At 36.4% G+C, this 27937-nt stretch overlaps 1 protein-coding gene and 1 long non-coding RNA gene across 4 annotated transcripts in view; one reads left to right on the top strand and one right to left on the bottom strand.

Annotated features, from left to right (window-relative positions):
* Positions 1 to 27937, top strand: part of LOC147916474 (uncharacterized) — a 167639-nt gene that overhangs the window by 14092 nt on the left and 125610 nt on the right. The window lies entirely within an intron of this gene.
* On the bottom strand, positions 18003 to 24242 carry LOC106801210 (mucin-7). Its single transcript, XM_014784375.1, has 2 exons — positions 24189 to 24242; positions 18003 to 18872 (listed from the first exon to the last, which is right to left on the bottom strand). Exons 1-2 carry the CDS (start codon positions 24240 to 24242, stop codon positions 18003 to 18005), a joined length of 924 nt encoding a protein of 307 aa, XP_014639861.1.

Here is a 27937-nt window from a genome sequence, read left to right as displayed (position 1 = left end):
GGTTTTATACTAAAAATTGAAGTTGCAAAATCCAAATTTTATGATTCCAACACAAATATTTCAGAGAAACATTGAAGTTTCTAAAATCTAAACATTAGAGTTACTAAAACTAGAGTTACTAAAGTGGGGAAGAACAATACTACTGTAAGATTTAACCAGATATCTTTTCAGGATAGTGATTTCATTTTACTCAAATAAATACCCAGAAGTGAAATTACCGGATCGTATGGTAGTAGTTCTATTTTTAACTTTTTGAGGAACTTCCATACTGTTTTCCATAGTGGCTGCACCAATTTACATTCCCACTAACAGTGCACAGGGATTCACTTTTCTCCAGTTCCTCACCAGCACTTGTTATTTCCTGTCTTTTTGATAATAGCCATTCTGACAGGTGTGAGGTGATACGTCATTGTGGTTTTGATTTGTATTTCCCTGATGATTAGTGGTGTTGAGCACCTTTTCAGGTATCTGTTGGCCATTTGTATGTCTTCTTTGGAAAAATATCTGTTTAGTTCCTCTACCTGTTTTTTACTTGGGTTATTTGATTTTTTGCTATTGAGTTGTATGAGTTCTTTATATATTTTGGAGATTAACCCCTTATCAGATATATGATTTGCAAATATTTTCTCCTATCCATAGGTTGCCTTCTCATTTTGTTGGTGGTGTCCTTTCCTGTGCAGAAGCCTTTTAGTTTGATGTAGTACCACTTGTTAATTTTTGCTTTTGTTGCCTTTGCTTTTGTTGTCAAGTCCAAAAAGTCATTGCCAAGACTAATGTCAAGGAGCTTACCCTTTATGTTTTCTTCTAGAAGTTTTATGGTTTCAAGTCTTATGTTCAAGTCTTTAATCCATTTTGAGTTGATTTTTGTGTGTTGATTTTAGTGGCCCAGTTTCATTCTTTTGCCTGTGGCTGTACAGTTTTCCCAACACCATTTCGTGAAGGAACTATCCTTTCTCCTTTGTATATTCTTGGCTCCTTTGTCCTAAACTAAGTGACCATCTATACATTGGTTTATTTCTGGGCTCTTTATTCTATTCTGTTGCTCTATGTGTCTCTTTTTATGCCAGTATCATACTGTTTTGATTACTATAGCTTTTAATATATAGTTTGAATTCAGAAAGTGTGATGTTTCCAGCTTATTCTTCTTTCTCAAGATTTCTTGGAATATTCAGGGTCTTTTGTGGGTCCATACAAATTTTAGGATTGTTTTTTCTATTTCTCTGAAAAATGCCATTGGAGGGGGCCGGCCCTGTGGTTTAGCGGTTAAGTGCGTGTGCTCTGCTACTGGTGGCCTAGGTTCAGATCCTGGGTGCGCACCAATGCACCGCTTGTCCAGCCATGCTAAGGCGGCCGACGTCCCACATACAGCAACTAAAAGGATGTGCAACTATGACATACAACTATCTACTGGGGCTTTGGGGAGTAAAAGGGTAAAAAAAGGAAGAGGATTGGCAATAGATGTTAGCTCAGGGCTGGTCTTCCTCAGCAAAAAGAGGAGGGTTGGCATGGATGTTAGCTCAGGGCTGATCATCCTCACACACACACAAAAAATGCCATTGGAATTTTGATAGGGATTGCATTGAATCTGTAAGTTGCTTTGGGTAGTATGGACATTTTAACAATATTAATTCTTCCAATCCATGAGCATGAAATATCTTTCCATTTATTTGCATCTTCTTTAATTTCTTTCATCAATGTCTTATAGTTTTTAATGTACAGATCTTTCACTTCCATGTTAAATTTATTCCTAGGTACTTTATTCTTTTTGATTCAATACTCTATACTCACTTTGTTTTCTTAATTTCTCTTTCTGATAGTTCATTATTAGTGTATAGAAAGGCAACTGATTTTGGTATACTGATTTTGTATCCTGCAACTTTACTGAATTCCTTTATGAATTCTAACAGTTTTTTGGTGGAGTCTTTAGAGTTTTCTATATATAATATCATGTCATCTTCAAAAAGATAATTTTACTTCTTTTCCAATTTAGATGCCTTTTATTTCTTTTTTTGCTTAATTGTTCTGGGTATAACTTCCAGTACTATGTTGAATCACAATGGTGAGAGTGGGCATCCTTGTTTTGTTCTTGGTCTTAGAGGAAAAGATTTCAGCTTTTCACTGATGAGTATGATGTTAGCTGTGGGCCTGTCATATGGCCTTTATTATGTTCAGATACGTTCCCTCTATACTCACTTTGTTGAGAGGTTTTATCATGAGTGGATGTTGAATTTTGTCAAGTGCTTTTTCTGGGTCTATTGAGATGATCATATGATTTTTATCCTTCATTTTGTTGATGTAGTGTATCACGTTGATTGATTTGTGGCTATTGAACCATCCTTGCATTTCTGGACTAAATGCCCTTAATCATGGTGTTTGATCCTTTTAATGTACTGTTGTATTTGGTCTGCTAATGCTTTGTTGAGGATTTTTTCATCTGTGATCATCAGGAATATTGGTCTGTAATTTTCTTTTCATGTAGTGTCCTTGTCTGATTTTGGTATTGGTAATATTGGCCTCGTAAAATAAGTGTGGAAGTGTTCCCTCCTCTTCTATTTTTGGAAGAGTTTGAGAAGGATTGATATTAATTCTTTAAATGTTTTGTAGAATTCACCAATTAAGCCATCTAGTCTTGGACTTTTGTTTATTGGGGGGTTTTTGATTACTTATTCAGTGTACTTACTATTAAGTGGTCTGTTCATATTTTCTATTTCTTCGTGGTTGATCTTATTTGGAACTCTCCAGGCTTCCTGGATCTGGATGTCTGTTTCCTTTCCCAGGTTTGGGCAGTTTTCAGCCATTATTTCTTCAAATAAGTTTTATGCCCCCCTCTCTCTCTCTTCTCCTTCTGGGACCCCTATAGTGGGAATACTGGTCCTCTTGATGTTGTTTCAACAGTCCCTTAAACTATCTTCAAAGTTTTTCATTCATTTTTCTTTTTGGTCCTCTGATAGGATGAATTCCACTGCCGTGTCTTTGAGTTTGCTGATCTTTTCTTCTGCTTCATCTAGTCTGCTATTGAACCTCTCTATTGAATTTTTCAGTTCAGTTATTGTATTCAGCACTGTGATTCCTATTTGGTATTTTCTTATATTTTTCTATCTCTTTGGTGCAATTCTCACTTTGTTCATGCATTGTTCTTCTGACCTCGGTAACCATCTTTATGAACATTATTTTGAACTCTTTATCAGGTAAATCACTTATCTCCCTTCATTAAGGTATTTTTTCTGAGTTTTTTTCTTATTCTTTCATTTGGAACATATTTCTTTGTTTTTTTGTTTTTCTTGACTCTTTGTGTTGGTTTTTATGCATTAGATAAAGCAGCCACCTCTCCCAGTCTTGAAGGAGTGGTGTGGTGTAGGAGATGAACCTTATCATTCAACCTTGCCTTAGCTCTTGGTTGTCTCTCAGACCCTTGTGATTGTCCAAACAGCCTCTTTCTTCTCAGTAGTTGAGTGTGTGCCAAGACATGTCATGTTCCAAAGGGGAGGATCTCAGTCAATACCTAGTTGCAGGCTGATTTGAAGCTGGACCCTCAAGCAGCAGCTTTTACAGTATGCAAATGTGCCTCTTTCAGGGGAACACTGGGAGATGAGTGTTTCTGTCTGCTCCATCTGCACTGAGCCCTGAGGGGATAGCCAGTTACAAATTGTTTCTTCGTTTGCTACTGTCCTGTTGAACCTGTGAACACAAGCCCCACTGGCTACCAGAGCTAGGCAGTTAACAGGTGTCCCCTGGATGGCAGCCACAAAAACTGGGACGTGACTCATGTATACAAGCTCCTTTCCAGGAGGTACCAATGTCCTGGAGTGAGGCAGAGGGAGAGCACAAATATGGAGCCTGCTGGTCTCTGTGGTCTCTGGAGAGTATTACAGTCAGCCCCTTGATGTGTGTTAAATTAGAAATCTGCCCTTCTGGCCAAAGCTTTAAGATAAGCAAATAGACCTCTTTTGCAGAAAGACTGGATGTTCCAGTCTGCTGCCTCTGCACTGGGCCCTGGGGTTAGCAAGGGTGCATCTGCAAGTGCCCATTGAAAACTGTCTGTCATTTGCCTTTAGCCTTGTAGTCTCTTAGATGCGAGTCTCATTGGTTTTCAAAACTAGATGTTTTGGGGTCCCATCTCTCAGGTGGAAGTCTTAAAAGTTGCGGAGCCAGATATGGAGTCCAAACCCTTCCCTCCTCAGGGAGAAGCTGGGAGTTGTCAGGTCCCTCCTGGTTGTGTGTTGCCATGCCAAGGATGGGCTTTATGGCAAGATTGTGTCTCAGCCTTTTCTACCCATTTCCATGTGGGTCTTTTCTCCTTTACCTGTTGTATAGGAATTGCTCAGCTAGTTTCTGAACTTCTTTCAGAGGGAATTGTTCTGTGTGTAGCTGTAGATTTGATGTGTCCGTGGGATGGAGGTGAGCTCAGGAGCCTCCACATTTGTTTTTCTCAAGCTTGTTCTTTAGTCAGATTCTTCAGGAGAAATTTATGGGAACAATATACTTTGGGTTCTTCAGTTTCCTAACAGTGTGTCTGCAGTCATTACATTTAGAGATCAATTTTGCTGAATATATTCTGGCTTATATTTTATTTCCCTAAGTGTCTTAAATATTTTACTCCATTGTCTTATTATACAGCATAGCCATTGAAAAGACTGATGTCAGTCTATTTTTCTTTTTCTTGTAACTTGTTACTTTTATTTGGATGCCTAATTTTTTTTTTTTTTTTTTAATTAAAGATCAGTAGTTTTACTAGAGTATATATTAGTGTTGACTGCTCTGGGTTGATATTTCCAGGTACATGTGTGGTATGCCCTTTCCATCAGCAGTTTCCAGTCTTCTTTTATTTCAGAAAATATTTTTTCAATTATAGCTTTAAGTATTTGTTCTGATCTATTGCATTGACTTTCTTCTTTAAGGACACCTATAATATGTATATTGGATCTTCCTTCCTACCCCCTATTTTCTACATCTATTACTTTCTCTTACATCTTTTAATCTCTCCTTAAAAATTTCTTTTTTGATTGAAACATATTTTCTTCCTATTCATTTCTGTTTTTCTTATGTATTTATTTGCTCATGTGTTCCACATATTTGATCTTTTTCGTTTATTTCTAATTCTTTTCTGAGTTCTGTAAGCTCTTTTTTCAGACTTTGATTTTGTCTGATCATTTTTTTCTGAGTTTTTTAAATTTCTGATTTATGCAGTTCCTTCATAGCTTCTATTTTTTTACTCCAAATTTTTAACTTGTTTTGATATATAGGGCTAAATTTTCCATCCGTTTTTGGGCATGTATTTCTGACATGTCTTCCTTACCCCTAGGATCATTACTCTGACCATTCTTTTCTTTCTTTTGTAGGGAAAGATTCATCCTGAGCTAACATCTGTTGCCTATCTTTCTCTTTTTTTCTCTTCTCCCCAAAACTCCAGTGCATGGTTGTATATCATAGTTGTAAGTCCTTCTAGTTCTTCCCTGTGAGCTGCTGCCACAACATGGCTACTGACAGATGGGTGATGTGGTTCCACGACCAGGAAACAAACCCAGGCTGCCGAAGTGGTGAGAGCACTGAACTTAAACCACTAGACCATCAGGGCTGGCTCTCTTTTATTTCTCTTAAAGGTGTTTTGAATGGGTTCTGCTATAATTATTTTTTGGGGCTAATTTTTTTTTGGTGAGGAAGATTAGCCCTGAGCTAACATCTCTTGCCAGTCCTCCTCTTTTTGCTGAGGAAGATTGGGCCTAGGCTAACATCTGTGCCCATCTTCCTCTACTTTATATGTGGGACGCCTGCCACAGCATGGCTTGATAAGCAGTGTGTAGGTCTGCGCCTTGGATCTGAACTTGTGAACCCCGGGGTGCCAAAGTGGAGTGTGCAAACTTAACCACTACACCACTGGGCTGGCTCTTTTGTGGCTAATTTTTAAGTGGGATAGACTCTTGTCCTATGAAAGAGAATGTAAAACATGCTAGATTTCCTAGCTTCATGGCTCTAAGATTCTCTCTTCTATTGTCATCATGAAATGTTAACAGATTATGACTTTAAAATTTTTGAGCTCTACCTTCTCTGCTCACTTCCTCTCCTTTCATCAGCACATTCTCTTTCCTTTGCCTCTTCTTGTCCATTTCCTGATCAATTTAGATACTACTCCCAACAATCTCTCTTTGGTGTAGGGCTTCTTTTTTCTGGACGAGTGCTTTGGTTGGTTATTTTACAGAATTCACAGAGCTTAGTTTGTCCCATATAGTTAGACCTGTTCGTGATCCTCTTGGCCTCATCAGCAAATTGGGGACTTCTTATATTATGGTGAAGAGGTCACTTATTTTGCTTCACTTGGTTCCTTTAATTCTAAAAATGTTATTTTTATGAAACTGGATCTCATTTACTAATAAACTAGTGACAGCTTGACCAAAACATTAGCTCCTTGCAGATATGAGAAGCTGACTTATCAGGTGGTTGTTCGTTGAAAAAAGAAAACTTCAAAATCAAATGCTTAAATGATATATGATAGCTTGATGAATTTATGTCAACAATGAGAACACACCTACCAGAAGGACTAGATGTTAAGATGGCAAGTGCAAAGAACATGATGTTACTAACCCCTGTCAGTATTATGAACTGTGGAAAGCTTTTCTAGGTTCAGGATACATCAACACAAATTATTCATGAATCTTTACAGAGAAGGTCTATTCAGACTTGAAAAACCAATGGGAAAGCTTATGTCCAAATTATTAAGACTCAGATACTTGAATAAAGAAAAGCAAAGAAAATAAAAATTCCAACCAAACTATTTCATTTCAAAGAAGAATCATGCTGTGGGTTAGTGGTTCTTCCTTGGTGGCACTTTGGCATAATCTGAACCCTTGAGAGAACTCTGACCATCTCTGAACAATCTGACATTTTTGTTATACAAAATCATGTAGAACTGGGTGCAATTTGATTCTAGTAAGAGAGGAGGCATGGCATAGTGTCAGGCTGGCACCAAAGGAAGATAAAATCTTTTTTTGAACATTAATACCCTTGTTTTTTGAGGAGAGTGGTCAGGGTGTCAGGCTGGCACCAAAGGAAGATAAAATCTTTTTTTGAACATTAATACCCTTGTTTTTTAAGGAGAGTGGTCAGGGATATAAAAATTTTACTCAAACAGCAACACTGAACTGAAGGGTGACAAGTGAATAGCTCAATATATGGATACATTTCAGTCCTACCAAGTGTGCTGCCAAAAATTCTAACATTTGAAACGTTCAGAAAACACAAAATTGAGAATTATCACTGTGGATTTGTAAAGATGGTTTGAATAAAATAAGAAGGATGAAGGATGGTAGTTGATGGGACTTACCAAGAAGCCTGCAGTCAGAGCCCAAAGTCCAAGCATCAGGGATAGTGTTTTCATTCCTTCCTGTCACACCCTGAAAATGGTCAGATGGTTATGTGTCTTAGCCACGTTGATACATATATCGGTTAGGCTCAAGTTGTTTAATTGAAAAGAAAAATGCAGTTTACATTTTTATATATAATCTTTAGGAGACATGGCCTTCTGGATAATGATGATGAGAAAATGTTTAGGAATTTTATGTAAAGAAATGGGCCATTTTTATAAGTAATAAAGCCACTGTATAAATAGGTACTGGTATTGCTTCTTTTAAAAGTTATAATAGGGATTTTTGTAAATTTATGGTTAGGACATTTTTTATTTTCCTAGATAATGCACTTAAATCAGAATGTTTCTTAGGAACTTATGCATGAATAAAAGAAAATCATTGCCCTCTTTTCAGGTGATATAAGAACTTCTTTTTCTAAAAATTGTTTAGTCTCTTCGAAAAAATTTTTCTTATTACACAAGAGTCGTACTAATTAAGAGTTTAAAAGTTCACATCAGTGTCAAGTCATTTTCATATTCTCCCTACCTCCCATCACTAAGAGCAGAATCATCCAAGACATCCTCTTCTCTATACATCAGATTAAACTCATATATTAATCTATTTCTTTCTTTGTTTCCAGATGTTTTCTGTAAAATAATTATATAGACTTTTAATGTTGATGTAAGGAAAGAGAAAAGGTAAGAAGAACATGGCCCATTGATCTTCATTTTTTTTTTGGTGAGAAAGATTGGCCGTGAACTAACGTCTGTTGCCAATCTTCCTCTTTTTGCTTGAGGAGGATCAGCCCTGAGCTAACATCTGTGCCAATCTTCCTCTATTTTGTGTAAGTGGTGTAGGTCTGTGCTCAGGATCTGAACCTGCCAACATGGGCTGCTGAAGCAGAGTGCACCGAACTTAACCACTACACCACCAGGCCAGCCCTGATCTTCAGTTTTGAATTGTGATTTTCAACGGTTTTAAAGTATATGTAATATTCAGATAGGGGTCTCTGCTAAGTATGACCACAGGTAACTATGTTTATACAGTATGAGTGAGAGAATGTATATCCTCATTAAAAAAATGTATGAGGTTTGCAACTAGAAGGATGTGCAACTGTGACATACAACTATCTACTGGGGCTTTGGGGAAAAAAAAGGAGGATTGGCAATAGATGTTAGCTCAGAGCCGGTCTTCCTCAGCAAAAAGAGGAGGATTAGCATGGATGTTAGCTCAGGGCTGATCTTCCTCACACACACACAAAATATATATATAAGGTGGATAATTCTAGGTTCCCTATGCAGGGTTGCAGAGAAGGAAGGTATATCTTGAAACTGGAGAGAACATTCTTAGAGGATGTGGTACTTGAGTTGCTAAGCATAGATTCGCGTGACAGTGCTGGAGAACAATCTCCTTCCACATTCCACTCCCCCAGTACAGGAGTCAGATGAGGACCAAAAATGTTTCCTTATTTGTAACAGAAAAAAATGACATCTTTCTTGTGGACTCACCATAAGAAGTAAATGAGCTAAGAATGTGAAAACACTTTGTAGGGATAAAATGATTTCCAGTTGTATGGCCCTTCTGTGATTATGATCATTTCAGAGATCTCAATTTCCAAATGCTCAGCTTCTTAGATTATTTAAGAGGCATTTGCTGCATGACTTCTCAATGCCAGGCTCTGTGCTAAGGCACAGTAGGGGATACAGACATATCTAAGCAAGTTTCCTATAGTAAGAAGCTCAATGTCTAAAATAGAAGTCATGTGTAAGATTATCTATAACAAAAGCAGAAGGAAACACGATTATCGTAGAGGTGTAACAGAGGTATGTTTATCATTGTCCTGGCTCAGCGCGGCCTCAGATGCCTTCTGTCTTCTGAGGCTTGCCCTTTCATATAACCTTGCTAAGTCAGTAGGTCCTCTCCTTCTAGGAATTCTTTGTATCCTTGCAAAGAAAATGCACTTTTTATCTCAGTTTCTCTTACAGAAATTGAAAACTAGGTTTGCATTTCAGATCTTTTTCTTTAGGATAAAACTTCCACATTTTCAAAATAAAAAATATGAAAAGATAAAAATATAACGCTACAAGATTTGTAGGTAAAAGGATCTGAGTAAAAGTAGAATTCAAAAGTCTCAAATCCAGAGTTCCCAGTACCTACCTTAATGGGTGGGATGCTTCTTCTGATGGATAGGTCAAAATGTTGCAGAAATTTGGTGGTGGCCAGTTGCTGTCTTATGTCTCTCTCAGGATGGCAGCTGAATCATGAGAGAGCTTTTTAAGGGACATACTGCTTCGTATAGCCTTCAGTATTTATTGGAGATAGGAGGAAGTATTGTTGGAAGGGGAAGTCACTTCTCCATTGATAATCTTTATCCACACAAAGAAATGGTCGTTAACGATGTTTGGCAGCAGATCTTTTCATATCTATTCATTATTGAAGAACACCATGATTCTTCGAGCCACATTCTTGCAGTAAATTTTATGTCCTGGGATTAAGCTGTGTAAATTCTTTTGGGTCATTGGATTCCCACTACCATTAATACTAAGATGCCCAATTTTTTCTGGTAGCTTTGTACCCATAACATTTAATTTACCTTCCAGATAGCCAGGGACTCTGGCAAATATTTACTAAATCTTTCGAAAGCACACAGAACAGTTTCATGTGCTGTCCTATTGTTTAGAAAAGACAGGGAAGACATTGGCTAGATGCTCACCAAACCCATTTTTCAGTTCTTGGAAACACAGCTAAATGGAATTTCTCACCATACTTGTATGTAGGGGCCTTGTGTCTTGTTCTGGCCAACAGAACATGGTCAGAAGAAGTGTATGTCACTGCTAAGCTTGGCCACTAACATATGCCCCACTTTCTCTTTCACTATCTTAGAGCAAAATATAAAGGAAGGGAAGGAGTCAGCTATGCAGATATCTGAGTGAAGGGAGTTCCAGGCAGGGAGAACAATGGTGCACAGGCTCTGAGGTTAGCGAGTGCTTGGTTAGAAGAACAACGAGGAGACCAGATGGCTGAGGTGGATTTTTCCTTTGTATCTTTGTTCAAATGTCATTTTTCTCAATAAAGCTTATCTTCACAGTCTATTTAAAATCTCAACATGTTCTCTTCAGCATTTACTCTCTTCTCCTTGTTCTTTCTTGTATACACTTATTCCCTTTGACATACATGGTAGGCAGAATAATGGCTTCTAAAGATGTCCATATCCTAATCTCTGGAACCCATAAGCATGTTAGGTTACATGACAGAAAGGGAATTAAGGTTGCAGATGCAATGAAGGTTACTAATCATTCAATTTTACAATAAGGATATTATCCTGGATTACCTGGTGGGCCCAATATAATCACAAGGGCTCTTAAAATTTGAATAAAGCTGTAAAAAAAAAGGTAGAAGAGGGAGACAGAAGAGTCAGAGGGAGAAGTGACTCTGGAAAAAAGATGTAGAAAGACACAATATTGCTGGATTTAAAGATGGAGAAAGGGGGGCCTCTAGAAGTTGGAAGAGGCGAGGAAATGAGTCTTCCCTAGAGCCTCCAGAAAGGACCTCAGCCCTACCAGCCCTGTGATTTAGCCCAGTGAGACCCGTGTCTGACTGCTAACCTACAGAACTGTAAAGAATAAATATGTGGTGTTGAAGCCACTAAGTTTCTGGTAATTTGTTACAGCAGACATAGAAAACTATTACAATATACTATATAACTTACTACGTGATTTACATATTTATTATGTTTATTGTTTATTGTCAGCTTTTTCAATTAAAATTTGTTTTTTCATAGGTAATATATTTACATGGTTCAGAATACAAAACTATTCACAAAAGTATAAACTCAGAAGTCTAGTTTGCATGATGTTCCCTCCTACCTGTCTCATCCCTGTTTTAGGTAACTAATTTTAAAAGATATTTGTTTATTCATACAGTGTTTTTAAAAAATACAAGCAAATATGTATATGTGGTATGTATATACATGTATATACATACATACATATATTTTCTCCACTCTCTTACGCAAAATTTAGTATACTATATGTATTATTCTGCAACTTGCTTTTTTTCACTTAATCATTTATCTTTTATCTCTCCATGTTGAACACACAGGGATTTCCTCATTCATATTTTTTGAGCTTTATTGAGAAATAATTAACAAAATTATAAGATACTTAAAGTACACAGTGTCATGATTTGGTATACATATACATTGTGAAAGGATTCCCTTCATCAAGTTAATTAACACAACCATCACCTCATATATTTACGTTTTAATTTTTTTGTGTGAGAACATTAGTTCTATTCTCTTAGGAAATTTTAATTATACAATGCAGTGTTACCAGCTATAGTCACCACATTATACATTAGATCCTCAGAATTTGTTGTTCTTATCACTGAAAATTTGTACCTTTCTATCAACATTTCTCTATTTCTCCCAGCCCCCATCCCTGATAACCATTTTTCTATTCTGTTTCTGTGAGTTTGATTATTTATTTATTTTTGTTAAGATTCCACTTGTAAGTGATATTCAGTCTTTGTCTTTCTCTGTCTGGCTTATTTCACTTAACATAATGCCCTCCAGGTTCATGCATATTGTCACAAATGACAGGATTTCCTTCTTTTTAAAGGCTAATATTCCATTGTGTATATACCACATTTTCTTGATCCATTCATGTGTTGACGGACGCTTAGATTGTTTCCATACCTTGCAGATATCTTCCCACAATGATGGTTTTGTTTCCTTTGGATGTATATCCAGAAGCAAGAATGCTGGATCATATGATAATTCTATTTTTAATTTCTTGAAGAACTTCTATACTGTTTTCTATAGTGGCTATACCAGTTTACATTCCCACTAACAGTGCACAAGTGTTCCCTTTTCTCCACATCCTTGCCAGCATTTGTTATCTCTTGTTTTTTTTGATAATAGCCATCCTAACTAGTGTGAGGTCATAGCTCATGGTTGTTTTGATTTGCATCTTTCTGATGATTCGTGATGTTGAGCACCTTTTCATGTACCTGTTGGCCATTTGTAGGTCTTCTTTTGAAAAACGTCTATTCAAGTGCTTTGCCCATTTTTAAATTGGGTTATTTGGTTTTTTTGCTATTGAGTTTTATGAGTTCCTTGTATATTTTGTATATTAACCTCTTATTGGATATGTGGTTTGCAAATATTTTCTCCCATCCCATAGGCTGTCTTTTCATTTTATTGATGGTTTTCTTGCTGAGCAGAAGCTTTTTAGTTTGATGTAGTCCTACTTATTGATTTTTGCTTTTGTTGCCTTTGCTTTTAGTATCACATTAAAAAAATCATCACAAAGACCAGTGTCAAGGAGCTTACTTCGTATGTTTTCTTCTAAGAGTTTTATGGTTTCAGGTCTTATGATCAGTCTTTAATTTATTTTGAGTTGGTTTTTGTGTATGGTGTAAGGTAGTGGTCCAGTTTTATTCTTTTTGCGTGTTGCTGTCTAGTTTACCCAGTATCATTTATTGAAGGAGTATCCTTTCCCCATAATATATTCTTGGCTCCTTTGTCCTAAATTAATTAACCAAATATGCCTGAATTAATCTGGGCTCTCTATTCTGTTCCATTGACTATGTGTCTGTTTTATACCACTACCATGCTGTCTTGATTACTATAGCTTTGTAATATAGTTTGAAATCAGGAAGTATGATGCCTCCAGCTTTGTTCTTTCTCAAGAATGCTTGGCTATTGAGGGTCTTTGAAGTCTATACAAATTTTAGGGTTATTTTTTTCTATTTCTCTTAAAAATGCCATTAGAATTTTGGTAGAGACTGCATTGAATCTGTAGATTGCTTTGGGTAGTATGGATATTTTAACAATATTAATTCTTCCAATCCATGAGCATGAAATATCTTTCCATTTATTTGTGTCTTCTTTAATCAATGTCTTATAGATTTCAGTTTACAAATCTTTCACCTCCTTGGTTAAATTTGTTCCTAGGTATTTTATTATTCTTTCTGATACAATTATAAATGGAATTATTTTCTTAATTTCTCTTTCGGATTTTTTGTTGTTAGTGTATAGAAATGCAATTAATTTTGGTATATTTATTTTGTATTCTGCAACTTTACTGAATTTATTAGGTGTAATAGTTTTCAATGGAGTCTTTGGGGTTTTCTGTATGTAATATTGTGTCATCTGCAAATAGAGAAGATTTTACTTCTTCCTTTCTAATTTGGATGCCTTTTATTTCTTTTTATTGCTTAATTGCTCTGGCTATGACTCCAGTATTATGTTGAGTAATAGTGGTGAGAGTGGGCATCCTTATCTTAGTCCTGATTAAACGAAAAGCTTCCAGTTTTTTACTGTTGCGTATGGTGTTAGCTGTGGGCTTGTCATATGTGGTCTTTATTATGTTGAGGTGCATTCCCTCTATACCCACTTTGTTGAGAGTTTTTAGCATGAATGGATGTTGAACTTTGTCAAATGCTTTTTCTGCATCTATTGAGATGATCATATGATTTTTTCTTTCATTTTGTTAATGTAGTGTATCATATTGATTGATTTGCTGATGTTGTATCATCCTTGCGTCCCTGGAAAGAAATTAAAAATAGAACTACCATATGATCCAGCAATCTCACTTCTGGGTATATATCCAAAGGAAATGAAACCATTGTAGTGAAGAGATATCTGTACTCCTGTGTTCATGGCAGTATTATTCATGACAACTAAGGTATGGAAACAACCTAAGTGTCTGTCAACACATGAATGGGTCAAGAAAATGTGAGCTGTATATATATATCTATATATATATATATATATAATGGAATATTAGCCTTAAAAAAGAGGGAAATCCTGTCATTTGTGACAACATGGATGAACCTGGAGGACATTATGCTAAGTGAAATAAGCCAGACAGAGAAAGAAAAATACTGCATGGTATCACTTATATGTGGAATCTTAACAAAAAACATAGTCAAACATAGAAACAGAGAGTAGAAAAGTGGTTGACAGGGACTGGCAGGTGAAATAGGGAGATGTTGGTAGAAGGGTACAAACTTTCAGTTATACGAACAATAAGGTGTGAGGATTTAATGTATAATATGGTGACTATAGTTGATACCACTGGATTGTATAAAATTTGCTAAGAGAGTAGAATTTAGCTGTTATCACCAAAAAAAGAAAAAAAAAAAGTAAATATGTGTGGTGATGGTTGTGTTAATTAACTTGATGAGGGGAATCCTTTCACAATGTATATGTTTACCAAATCATCACATTGTATACTTTAAATATTTTACTATTTCATTTGTTAATTATTTCTCAATAAAGCTGAAAAAAGTATAGGAATTTCTAATTATAAGTAATTCTATTTCTAATAATATAAATATATCTGCCAATTTAATTTATATTGACCAATTTTGTCAATTCTGTAAATATATTTAATGTGCTTGTATGTGAGGTTAAATTTAGACACTACAGCTAATCCTTTTAAAACTATCTTGCCCCACATTACATACCTGGTATACACTGAAAGAATCATGCAATTTCCTCTATCAAGGCTATCATTAACTTGAATGGCAAAAATACTTAACAGGCTGTACCAGTACAATAAACAATGCTTCCACATATTCTTCTTAGTACATGTTTGATGAGCTAATGCATTGTGGTGGACAGAATAATTGCCCCCCCCAAAGATGTCCATGTCCAAATCTCCAGACCTGTGAATATGTTACTTTACATGACAAGAGGTTCTTTGAAGATGTTGTTAAGAGCCTTGAGGTGGGGAAATTATCCTGGATCATCCGGGTCAGCCCAATGTAATCACAAATGTTCTTAGAAGAAAAAGAGAGATGCAAGAGAGCCAGAGTCGGAAAGGATGGTGTGAAGACAAAAGCAGAGACTGAGATTGGAAGGCGCTATGCTGCTGGCTTTGAAGATGGAGGTTGGGGGCACAAGCCAAGGAATGCAAGTGTCCTTGAGAAGCTGGCAAGGAACCAGTTTGTCCCCTAGAGCCTCAGAATGCAGTCTTGCAACCTTGATTTGAGGACTTCTGACCTTCAGAACTATAAAACAATAAATTTGTATTGCCTTAAGTCACTAAGTTTGTGGTAATTTTTCACAACGGCAATGAGAAAATGAATACATGTATTATCACTGAGTGCTAGTTTTTAATTTATTAGCTGATTTATCTTGAATAGTCATAAATGCTATATCCATATACACTAGAAGGAAAATTTTCTCAGCATTTTAATGATCCACTTTTTTATCTTCCATAATGTGCAACTAAATAAAATATATAAGCTTTTTTCATTAACAGTCATGGATAGCTAAGAAATTTTGCCTAAACTTAAAATTTTCTTTCTTTGAGGATATTCAGTGGTTTTATTAAGAAGTAAAGTGTGCTAGGTTCCAGTGTCTTTTTAAACTTGAAGGTTTTAAGCTTTCATTTTCAGGAATTTCATTATGAATAATGCATTAGAGTCTGCCATTTTCGTTGGTTTTGTACACATTACTTTCTTCCTTTGGAGAGCCTCAAATTTTAGTTGAAGCTTGTTGATTAGAATCAAAATTTTTCTCAAAGTTATTGCCACTTATACTTTTAGATCTAGCAATGAAGCTTGAACCATGCCTCTATATTTTTCACTTCTTCATTATTTTCTTTTAGTAATAAAATGAGCTATTTTAAGGGCAATTTATAAAGGTTCAAATAAAATATTAGAGTTGTCACAAACTTTAAAAATGTTTATCTATATATTCTCCTTTACAAAAAATATAGTAAAATTTCTGGACACTTTTGTCCACAATAGATAGAATTCTCCCTCATTTTGCTTTCTAACTAATCATAAGTTATGTTAATAAAAAGATATTACATAATGTTAACCTTCTCTTTACAATTATAAAACATATAATCATATACCAGAAAATCAACACTAATAAGCCATAGGCCAAATAACCCATTTCTGATCAATGCGTGTATCGATCACTTCCCTTTCTCTGTCTCTCACAATGCTGAAGGCAATTGGGTGTAGTGTTCATTGTAGTGCGCACAGTTCTTAGTGAGGATAATGTGATTAATTCTTTATTCTATTCTGTTCTGTTCTGTTCCATTCCATTCCATTTCAGATGTTAACCTAGAGTTCCAATTCATATAAATGAAGTGTATGCTGATAATGGTGAAGGCTTCAGCCTCAAGATAACATATCTTGGCCATTCTAAAACAGGGAAATATTCCCAGGGAAAGAACTAGTTGCTATTCTTCTTTGAAAAAGGTACAGAGCTACTCTAAGATGAGACTGGAAGGAACAGAGTTAAACGAAAGGGATGAGGGTCTTTAATTATCTTTCTCAGAAGCTTAGGGCAAACAGAATGTGGATTGGAAACACATATTAAGTAAGATTAAGTAAAGATTAAGTTAATCTAAATAAATTAACCACTTTGTTTGAAGGATTAAAAAACTGATGTTCAGAGATATTGAGTACCTTACCAAGGTCACTGGCTAACTAGTGGCAGAGTTGATAAGTCATCTGTCTCAGAACCTGGGAGAGACAAGGAGCTTCCAAATACACACAATGAAAATAGATTGCCATGCGAAGTCTTTATTAGTTGAGAAAAAATCTAAATAGAGTCATCAGAGTTCTTAGTAGTAGTGACAGGAAATAAAAATACCTCCACATCCCAAATTAACATCATCTCTATATACCACGTAGATAGTTTTTATTCTTCTCCTGATTAGAGTCAGGGTTTATTTTCAGAGGCAATTTTGCAAACTTGACATCAGGGCAGTAGTTTGGTATGATTTGCTTTAAAACACATTCAAATATATGGCTAAAAGTTTTAGAAAATATTCCACGGTTGAATACATTTCACATTAAATTAATGTAAATTAATTGAATTAGTGGTAAATTGAATTAATAGTAAAATATTATGAGCATTATGGAACATACAAAAAAAAAGTCTTCTTGTGGTTCACAGAGGCTAGAATCAAGCACATCAGATCTAAATTAACTTAGATATAATGCAATAAATGTCGACCATGAAGCCTAAACAATTACATGCTCTCAAAAATGTAGTGCCAGAGTCCTGGTTTCTGCTTGGCTGCCAGATTCCATTTTCATTCACTTCAGATCTTCACTTCAAATCAACTTTCCCCTTTCTTGGCTCACATTTTGTGGAATGGAATTTCATTTAAAGTTTTAAGATGATTGTTTAACAATCAAGGGTTTTTGTCACTGATCAATAGTACAATGATAGATCTATCTATAGATATTTAGATGTTTTTGTTCATTTGGAGAGACCCAATTTTATCCCTTTATATTTGTGGGGTTAGGTAATTTGGGTAGGTTTTTGATTGGCGGTACAATGTAGTGACCTTATAGTTTCCAACATTTAGGGAGAGGTAAATGGTTGTTGATCCATATAGTTTTCTCTCTTTATCAAATGGCTTTCTCTCCACTCAGTGGGCTATCTCTGTAGGTTCCACAAAGTGATCTTAAATTATCGTCATGCAACTGATTTATGGGATAGAGGTGTTTTTTCTTGATAATAGATCATGTGAGGTGAATAGTTAGATTCAAAGATTAGTGATAGCACTTTAAATTTGAGGAATATTATAATTTTCACTTTGAGATTGGTGGTAAAGGAAAAGGTGGTAGTTCTGCATTCATAAATCATATCTAATGACAGAACACTTCACAGTGTATGATGTACTATTGCTGCTGTATAATATGCAAAAATAGCTCCCATAGCTTACTAATAGCTAACCAGAATTGAGGAAGTGTATTTTGTGGGGAAGATGAAGTTGGTTGTTCAACAGCAGTCGTTTGAGTAGTGGCTGGAGTAGGAGTTTGGGTTGTGGGTGCAGCTGTAGTTTGGGAAGTTTCAGGTGCAAGAGTGGTTGGGGAAGGATTAAGTGTAGTATTTGGGGCAGCTGTGGTCTCCAGTGAAGCTGGGGAAGGTTGTGGTGCTGGTGTAGCTGAGGAAGATGTAGTTGGGGCAGCTGGGGTCTCTGACAGAGCTGGAGAAGATTGTGGTGCTGGTGTAGCTGGGGGAACTGTAGCTGGAGTATCTGTGGTCTCCACCGAAACTGAGGGAGTTTGTGGTGCTGTTGTAGCCGGGGAAGATGTAGTTGGGGCAGCTGTGGTCTCTGGTGGAGCTGGAGAAGATTGTGGTGCTGGTGTAGCTGCAGAAGAGCCTGTGGTGACATTATTCTCTCTTGCAGATGTCGTGGTAGCATTCTGAACAAAAGGTATCACACCTGGAGAGAGAACATTTTTGGAGGAAGTAGATGTGGGACTCACAGATGGGATTTGGGTGGTAGCCTCTGAGGTATTATTGTTGACCACGGTGTTATTTTTAATTGGATACTTAGGTGGCCTCAAATATTCTGGCAATGTGTAGTATTTCCTTATTGAATTTGAAGGCTTTCGGGGCTGATTAAAAAGGAAATGCTTTTGAATTAATAGTTTCCTATCAGGTCGAAATTGAGGATGAAATGGTGAGCGGTGGTCTAATATATATTGACGGACACTATTCTTCTTGTGATATATTTTCCGTTGCTGTTTTTGACCTTCACTGAGCTGTAGAAAAGAAAGAAAATGCAAGAACTGAAAATATCCTTTGATTTATCAACTAGAGCATTATTGCTGAATGTGGGATGAGCAGTATTTGTGGAGTTTTGGGATTGGAAACCGGGTTGCAGTGGGTTGAGTGATTTAAGGGTTGAAATCCTTCTAATTTCACCAAATCTGAATAAAAACTTGCTATTAGAGAGTTTCATTTTGCCAAGTGTTTATTTCCCAGCTAGCCAGAATAGATGTATTCCTGTGGGCTCAAGCCTGGAGAATTAGCTAGATCTGCCCTTTTGTGCTTGCAGTTTCTCTGGTAGAACATGGTCAAGTTACTGCCAGAGGCCTGAGCAAAAAGGCTCCCTGCTTGCTGCACTCTGTCCGAGAAACTTCAGTCAAAGACATTCAGCTGAGATCCAGGGGTTGCTTTCAGAATTACACCCCTCATATCCATCATCTCAAAAAACAAAAAACAAACAACAAAAACCCAAACAGCCAACTTAACCAATACATCACCTCAGTTTCATATCCTCCATATTGCAGAAAACTTAGTTTTTAGCCTTTTTAAATTGGAGAAAGAACTTTGGCCATTACCTTTTAACTTTATCATTGTAAATATTAGAATTACAGAAACTCAGGGGGTCCATGAATCCTATGATTCTGTAGAAAATTTTGCATGTTTATGCATTTTGTGGAGATAGAGGACCTGTAGCTTTCATGATTTCTCAAAGGTGTTCGTATCTGAAAAGAACACTGGTCTAGTCCAGCTGTACATATGATGCTTGATCTTTTTCCATTACACCTCCTGTGGCTTTCCAGTCTATCCTTGACCACCTCTTCTGATGGAGAACTCACCATATCTCCCAAGGTGGCCTAGTAGAGAGTTCTTGACACTGAATGGAGTTTGTTTCTCGAGATTTCCATTCTTAAGTGATTAGAGATTTATTTATTCATATTTCCATTCTTGGTCTTAATTCTACGCATTGGCAGCAAGTAGTAGATCCTGGAGCCCTTCAAAATTTGAATATACCTACCGTGCCGTCTGGGTCTTATATTCTACGAGATTAGCATTCTTAGTTCCTTTAGCCGTTGCTGGCTTGATTGGAGTTAGAGTACCATCACTGTTTCATTTTCTTATCCCTAAACATACCGTAATTTGTCTATATTCTTCTTTCTTTTTTTGTATTCCATGTCGTACTAGAATTTTTAAATTTTAAATTATATTAATTTAAATTGGAGAAAAGAAATATTGACGTAAGGATAAGAGGGCACATTCCAAAGTTCCAAGCAAGAATAGCTTACGTTTTTCCTCCTGATAATTCCACATAAAGCCTTTTTAGACCACCAAGTAAAGTGGCAACTTCTGAGTGACTAGCAGAGTTGTTCAGCTAAGATAACTTCCTCAGAGATAAATATACTCAGCCTCAAAAATAACTTCGAAAAGCATTAATTGTTTAAAAAACTTAAATTATCCAGGACATTTCAATTCTTAACTGAGAACATCCATAAGTTAAAATAATGGCCTTTGATCCACATAACTTTGATGTTTTTGCATAGATCTCTCTTAAAAAGGCATAGAAATTCAGAGTCTGTAACTCAACCCAGGATGCTCCCCTGACCATGGACCCTCTCAGGAGATCCTCTCCAGTAGAGGGCAGTGGTTTACTTTTTTTTTTTTTTTAAGATTTTATTTATTTATGTTCCCCCCAAAGCCCCAGCAGATAGTTGTATGTCACAGCTGCACATCCTTCCAGTTGCTGCATGTGGGACTCGGCCTCAGCATGGCCGGAGAAGCGGTGCCTCGGTGCGCGCCTGGGATCCGAACCCGGGCCACCAGCAGCAGAGCGCGCGCACTTAACCGCCAAGCCACGGGGCTGGCCCATGGTTTTCTAATATGAAATAAGCAGGTCAGGTTCAAGTAAATCTTTCCCCGGAGATTCCATATGCAAAATCCAGATAATCATGAAACTGTTCTGATTGAAACAGGATCGGGCGCCTCACATTCCAGCAGCACAATCTCCCCCTTTCCAAATGTTCTTTGAGGGTGATGTGAAGAACTCCCAGATCTTAGAGGAACATGTTTGAAACACACTGCAGCAGACCATCACTGGAGGTTTGGGTCTGTCCTGCATCTGCCATTAAATAACAGAGTGACTTTGAATCATTGGATCTCAGTTTACTCATTTATGAAATGATTTGGATTAAATTAAATTCCAGATCTGAAGTATAATGCTATGATTTCTATGCTTTGAAACAGTTATGCTGTTCATTCTCTTAATCAGATGATCAGCTTCATGAGGGCAAGGGTTTCGTTTGGTTAATCTCTGTATGCCCTGTACCTGGAACGATGCCTACAGGGTGCAAAACAGGCACCCATTAGATATCTATTGAATGAACAAATGCATGGAATTGATAATAAAGAAACTAATTTCTCATCGAATAAAGTCTTAACATTTAAAAGTGTTTATTAGGATGTGAAAAAGTTTCAGCTATTTTAATTAAGGTGACCAAAATAATATCTATCACGTTTTGTTATGAAGGCAAATTAATTAAAATCCTATTGATTTTAATGTTAGCTTAGCATAGAACATGTGTCAATTGACCAGTTTGATTAGTTTACTTAAAATATATTGATTAATTATTATGATTGGCAGTTACAGATGGCTTTAACAGAACTTCTTGGTTGGAATTGGGCTTAGGGAAGCTTGAGGGGAGGAGGAGTTGAAAATGCCTCTAAGGGTTTGAGCTTAGATGACTGAAGTATGGAGGTGCTTATAATAAATATAGATAAGCCAGGAAGAGTGTATTAAAGATATCCTCATTTGCCTGTTCATATTTGTTATTTATTTTTGTAAAAAGGATCCTTATGTAGCACTTACTTCGTGTTAGGCCCTATTCTAACTGGTTTACAAATATAAATTTACTTAATTCCTTAGCAACATCCTAAGGTGGGTACTATTATTATCTTTGTTATGCAGCTGAGGAAACTGAGTCCCAGAGAGGTGAAGTAACTTTTAGGAGAATGTGTCTCCATATGCAAACCACACTTTTGAGGGGAGAGTGGGCTGGAATCAGTGAGGGGGGAGGGGAGAGTGGGCTGGAGTCAGGGAGGGGAAGTATAGAGAGGCACATGATACTTGGAGCAAGAAAGGAGGGTAGGAGGAAGCAGAAGATTCCTAAAATAACCAGAGGAATGCCAGATTTGAGGAGTTGGAAGAGGAGGAAAAAATAGGCTGTGAAAGAAATAGAGAAATAGAAAGGAGGTGGACTAGAAGAGTGTAAGGTCAAATGGCACTTACTTGAAATTAGGAAGCACAGTAAATGTCTTCATGTTTTATTACTAGTCTATTTTTATGACCATTTGAAAACCTTCTTTCCAAAGAAGAAGGAAGCAGTATATTTAAGTAATGTTATATTTAATAGAACTTCTAATCTGACTCCAGAATACATCCTCTCATTGTTTTTGGGGGGCATCTGGAAGAGAAGGGCCAGACTATCTGCTCCCTGAAGTCGCTCCACAAAAGCAGAGTAGGTTGTTGCCAGAACCCCAGGGCTGGTCTTCTCTGACTGTGGGTTGGAGCCACTCTCTGGTACCTCCCATATTTTCTAAGGACCGGGTCAAAGTATTCCTATGATACCTCCACATATTCAAGTTCTGTGGAAATTCTTTCTCTCACTAGGAGCATTTTGAGAATTGGCCAGTTTAAGGAGTTTTATTTATTCTGAACATGTGGAAGGGATGATTCTTCAGGTGCTTAGATTTACAGGAAGTGCCATAAAGGGCCTCCTCAAAATTACAACCCAGCTTTAGTCATTCCATAACCACACAATAATTTGTGTTGATTTGAATGTCATTTCTTTCAATCTAGAGGTGTTGGTGACCAGGGATTCCTTGTTAAAATTTAATTTATTAAAAAGCTAGTAGCACCATGCATATTCAGACCTTAAATCCTTACCAACTAGTATGTGAATAGAGATTATAACGATCTTATGGTCCTAACTTTTACATTTATACTATGCATTATAATTTATAAATACAAGTGTTCTCATTTACTCTTCAACAGGCTTGTAAAGCGTATGCTGTTATTGCTATTGTCACGTAAAGAAATTGGGGCCCTGTAGATAGATTGTAATTCAAGATTCATCTGGATGTTCAGATGATGGGCTTCAGCCCATATCTTCTGAGCCCAATTTGAGTGCACTTTCTGCTGCAATCACAGAAATCAGCACTAGGGCCCAGGGAAAAGCCCAAGATGATTTTTTGGGGGGATATTATGTGGGGGAATATGAGAGTATCCAAGAGTAAATTGCATCCACCTTATCATTTCTCATGCCCTCTCTATATACTCTTTACAGTCCGCATATTCTTAGGCCTCATTCAATACATCCAACCTCGTTCAATAATCTACATTCCACTTCTTTACCTTTTCTTCAAATTTGTCAAAATAAACGTGAACAAATACGTATTGGTATATAGATTGAGAGACAAATATGGTTATTTTTTACACCATGTATCACCTTGAATCATTATTAATTTTAATCTTCCTTTTCCAGTAGACCTTAAATATCTTGAAATAGGGTCCATTTTGTAATCTTCTCTTGGTTTTGGAAACCATACTTTCCTGTCCCCTTTTGTGGTTCCTCCATTTTCTCTATCCATATCCAGACTTCCTACAGGTTCTCTCTAGGTGATCTCCTAAGGTCCCATGGCTTCAAATACGTTCTAAATATAGACTTTACCCCTTAGCTTCTTTCTGAACTCCAGATAACGTATACCAAGTTGGGTGGTAACATCTCCTTGTAGAAATCTAATAGCCATTTCGAATTTAACACGTCTAAAACAGAACACTTTTGTTCATTTTTTTTGTTTAACCACACACCCAATCCAGCAGAAGTTATGGTAGACAATCACCAAAGTATATCTTAAATCCACCTTCATCTTTTGTTTTAATTGCTGACATTTAGTACAAATCATCTTTGTTTTTCCTCTGGACCACTGCTATAGCTTGTCGACTGGTCTCTTTACCTCAACTTTTGTTCCCTGCAGTCTGTTTTCTCTCCGGAACCCAGCGTTATATCACTCCCCTGGGTGCACTATATCGTCCTGAAGCTTCCTGACACACTGAGAATGGATTCAAATGGGTGGAAATGGAAACAAATCATTTCCTATGCTTTAATTATCTGTTTTATGTTTCACAGAAAACAAAAGATGTCAAGCTTCTTGAAAATAGGAATTGCGTATTGTGCTTTTTGAGTCTAAATTAGGTATACACACTAGATGTTGGTTATTGATACATAAGAATAAAAGTTGTTTGGGTGAATACTTACTGAGAAGCTAGCACTCAGTGCACAGATGCATACCAGCAGTGGCAGACTTTTCATCTTTTTCTGTTGGCTCCTGGGAAAAGTAGAAAAAGGGCTCACTATTAATTATGATACTGTGGGAAAGGGATGCATTTTAGTAAATGACTTATTTTTGTTAGAAAATACAGTTTAAAAGAGAGCAATGATTTCTGAAAATTATGTGTATATTTTCACTCCATAATGGTGAGGCAAAATTACTTCAAGCTAAAACACATTCTTTCAGAGAGAAAGCAATGGAGGAGAGTCAAGAATTATTCTTGTTGTAACCAGCTTGTAGCATGAGTATTTTCCATTGATACTAAAGATGGCTTAGGAAGGGTAGGATCTTAGGAAGTTTGGCAATAAAGAAGGAAATAATTTTCTTCTTATTTCTACTGTAATTCTAGAAGCCTTCCTGTTTAGTGAACCATCATACAAACTACCTGATATTACCGAACATGGTTTTGAACAAGTTCCATGATGTTCTTTTAGGCAAGGAAGATGTTCCTTGTCTCTGTATTATGACGCTGTTACTTAGGACAAAGAACCATATCAAATGGACTCTTCTCCAAACTTCATTCTACTGAAGATTTTGCCATTTGATGTCCTTCTTCTAAATCCTTAAAGGACAGGAATTATATTTTATTCATTTTATATCATCCTGCTTAGCACATAGTACAGATTTAATCTTTTTTTTTGAGTAACTACTTCCAAAAGATAATTGTGCTTTTGGCTACGGGTTGTAGGAGGGGAGAGTAAGGGAACGACATGGCCTTTTATTTTTCTTCTTTTGATTATGTATACAATACGTAGAAGTCAGCTTGATTTCAGAAAACAAAATCAAAAGGTTAAATCATTATGTAGCCAGAGTGCATATTAGGGTAAGTAAATTAGCATGCACACCTCAATGTGGTGTGCCCTCAGATCAAGTACACTTCACAAGATGGCCCTATGGTTTATCGAACTGGTGTTAGTGCCAGTCATACTTGGTTTAAATCCCATCTCTACCACTTACTGTGTGACTTTGAGTGAGTTGCCATCTTACATCTTAAGATTGTCCTGAGGATTGATTGGAATAATATATACTACAAATTGTACTGAGGACGATGTCTGGTCCACGATAAAGATTCAGTGGTGGTTATTATTATAGCACTAGTATGCCAAGAAGAAAACCTCCTGGCACAATTGGGAAAGGAATTCTTATTATTATTTTATCAGGTTCCTAATATCCTGTCAGATTTCCTTCTCTTTATTTTCAAGATTAAAATACATTCCCCATTGAACAAATTTTCTTCTAATAATATATGTTGGGTCTGTTATCACACAGTTTAGCAGTTCACAAGAAGAGGGTAGAATAACTGTATTAGAACAACTACCTCTGTTACTTAACATTTGTATATAACTTGAAAGCTGTGTAGTTAACATTAGAATATATTAGTCCCCAATATGTCTAAAATATCCATATACCTGGCCTGGTGTGACTCTTTCTTCTTAGGATGTTTGATCCAATTGATTGATTGTCTTCAGCTGATCCTTGTAGGATGGTAACTGGAAGCAAAGGAGGAGAAAGCACAAGAGAATTTTCAGGTTTTATAGCTCTCCAGTTGAGTTTTTTTGAAATTTATTGGATTTAGGATAAGGTTACTTCCGTCAAGAAATTTGGTTTCAAAGACAAAGAAAGGATAGTTGTAATTCACTGAGGTTGACAGTAGTCCTTTGTGCATCAGTTTCTTCCTGATGAACGTGGTGACAATAAGATGTTCTCAGTGAATAATTTACTTGATTGATAAGAAGCATGATAGTGATTGATAACACTTAAGGAGACTCAAACAAGCATGGCCCAGGTCTTCCGACCAGGAACAGATCTCCCACCTTTTCCTGTTAGCCTCTCAGAGTAAGCAGAGGGGTTGCCTTCTGAGAGTTCGTGTGATGGAACACCATTTTTCCTCTGTCAAAAATATGATTTACCGAAGGGCAGAGGATTAAAAAAAAAATAATGATTCTAGATACTGGTCAAGGACAACCGTTTCAGAGCTGAAAGATAAACATTGAAGTTTTTGATATGAGCAATTTTCAAAATTTTGACTGTTTATTTTGAAAAAAATTCAAACATACAGAAAAGTGAAGAGGGGAGCATAATGCACAACCGTACATCCATATCCTAGATTTCACAGTTGTTAATATTTTGCTATAGATGCTTAATCGATTGTTTTGCTCAAATATTTTAAGGTAAATTACAGAAATCATGGTAGCTAATCTATAAATATTTCAGTATTTATCTCTAAAAAACCTTCCTTCTATAACACAACACCAGCAACATCTAACAACATTAATAATTCAACATATAATCTAAAACTCAGTCCCTATTCAAATTTCTAGAATTTTGTCAAAAGTGTTTTTTTTAAAGATTTTTTAAAAGTCTTTTTGGGGGAAGATTTGCCCTGCACTAACATCTGTTGCCAATCTTCCTCTTTTTCTTTTTTCTCCCCAAAGCCCCAGTACATAGTTATATATCATAGTCGTAGAGTGGTAGCTCTTCTATATGGGATGCCATGTCAGCATAGCTTGATCAGTGGTGAGTAGGTCCATGCCCAGGATCCGAACCAATGAAACCTGGGCTGCTGAAGCGGAACACGTGAACTTAACTGCTATGCCACTGGGCCGGCCCTGTCAAAAGTATTTTTAGTTGTCTTGTTCTAACCAAGACTCAAATAAAGACCGTGTATTAAATTTACTTGTTATGTCTCTAGTTTCTTTTATTCTGGCACATTCTCCTCTCTTTTCTCCCATAATATTGTTCTCTTGAATGACTAGAGCAGTTGTCTTATAAATATTTATTTTCAGAAAGAAACTTAAGAACAATTTTTATAAAGGTTTTCAAAGTTAGATATTTCTACTATATAAAATTATCAAACTGGAATACAATTTTGAAGCTGTGATTCCACTTCTAGTCAATTTGTTCTTTTTCACATATGGTCTCTGAGGGCAGGTTCAGAAATTATGTTGTTTGAGTCTGATTCCTTGCTTTTCCACTTAGTAACAGTTGGCAATATTTGGCAAGTTATCTAATTTCTCTAAGCCTCACTTTTCCTATCTGCAAAATAGGGGTGACATCTACCTTACAAAGTTGTTGTGAGAATAACGTTAGATAATTTAAAGAGTCTGATATGGAGCTTTTCAATTGTAAGCCCTCAGCTATTGAATTGCCATCAGTGGGAAGTAGGAGTAGTTTTTGACATAGCACTGAGTTAGTGGATATGGGTTGTAATATCAATTTCTTTCCCTCTTTTTTGCTAGCAACCAGTGATATGTATTTACAATGTGCTTGTTGTGGTCAAAATTGACTGTGAGAGTAGAATTTTTATTGATGTGAAACAAGTTTTTCTGAGTTCATAGCTTCATTAGAACAGTTCTCAAACACCTTAATTTATTGCTCAGTTTGTAATGATCTGAAAAAATTAATAGGATTTCCAGAAATGTCTACTTTATTTCCAGTCTTGATTCACACCTGAAGATAACAGATCAGTTTTCTTTCAATATTGGAAAAGCATAAGAGTAACTGACCATGTCATAACCTAATCCAGTGCCTTTCAGGTTTTATTTTTTCAATAAATAATGAGTATCATTTATTCTTTTAATGTTCTTGCAGTGTTGGAGCCACTTGGCATTTTTAGCACCTCACAATCATACCGGAGCATATGTCAATTGTACAAATTTTGGAAATAGCATATGGA

The sequence above is a fragment of the Ceratotherium simum genome, chromosome 8 (genome assembly GCF_057802395.1).
Source record: "Ceratotherium simum simum isolate JZ-2026a chromosome 8, ASM5780239v1, whole genome shotgun sequence".
NCBI lineage: Eukaryota > Metazoa > Chordata > Mammalia > Perissodactyla > Rhinocerotidae > Ceratotherium > Ceratotherium simum.
This window is presented reverse-complemented; position numbering and strand designations above follow the sequence as displayed.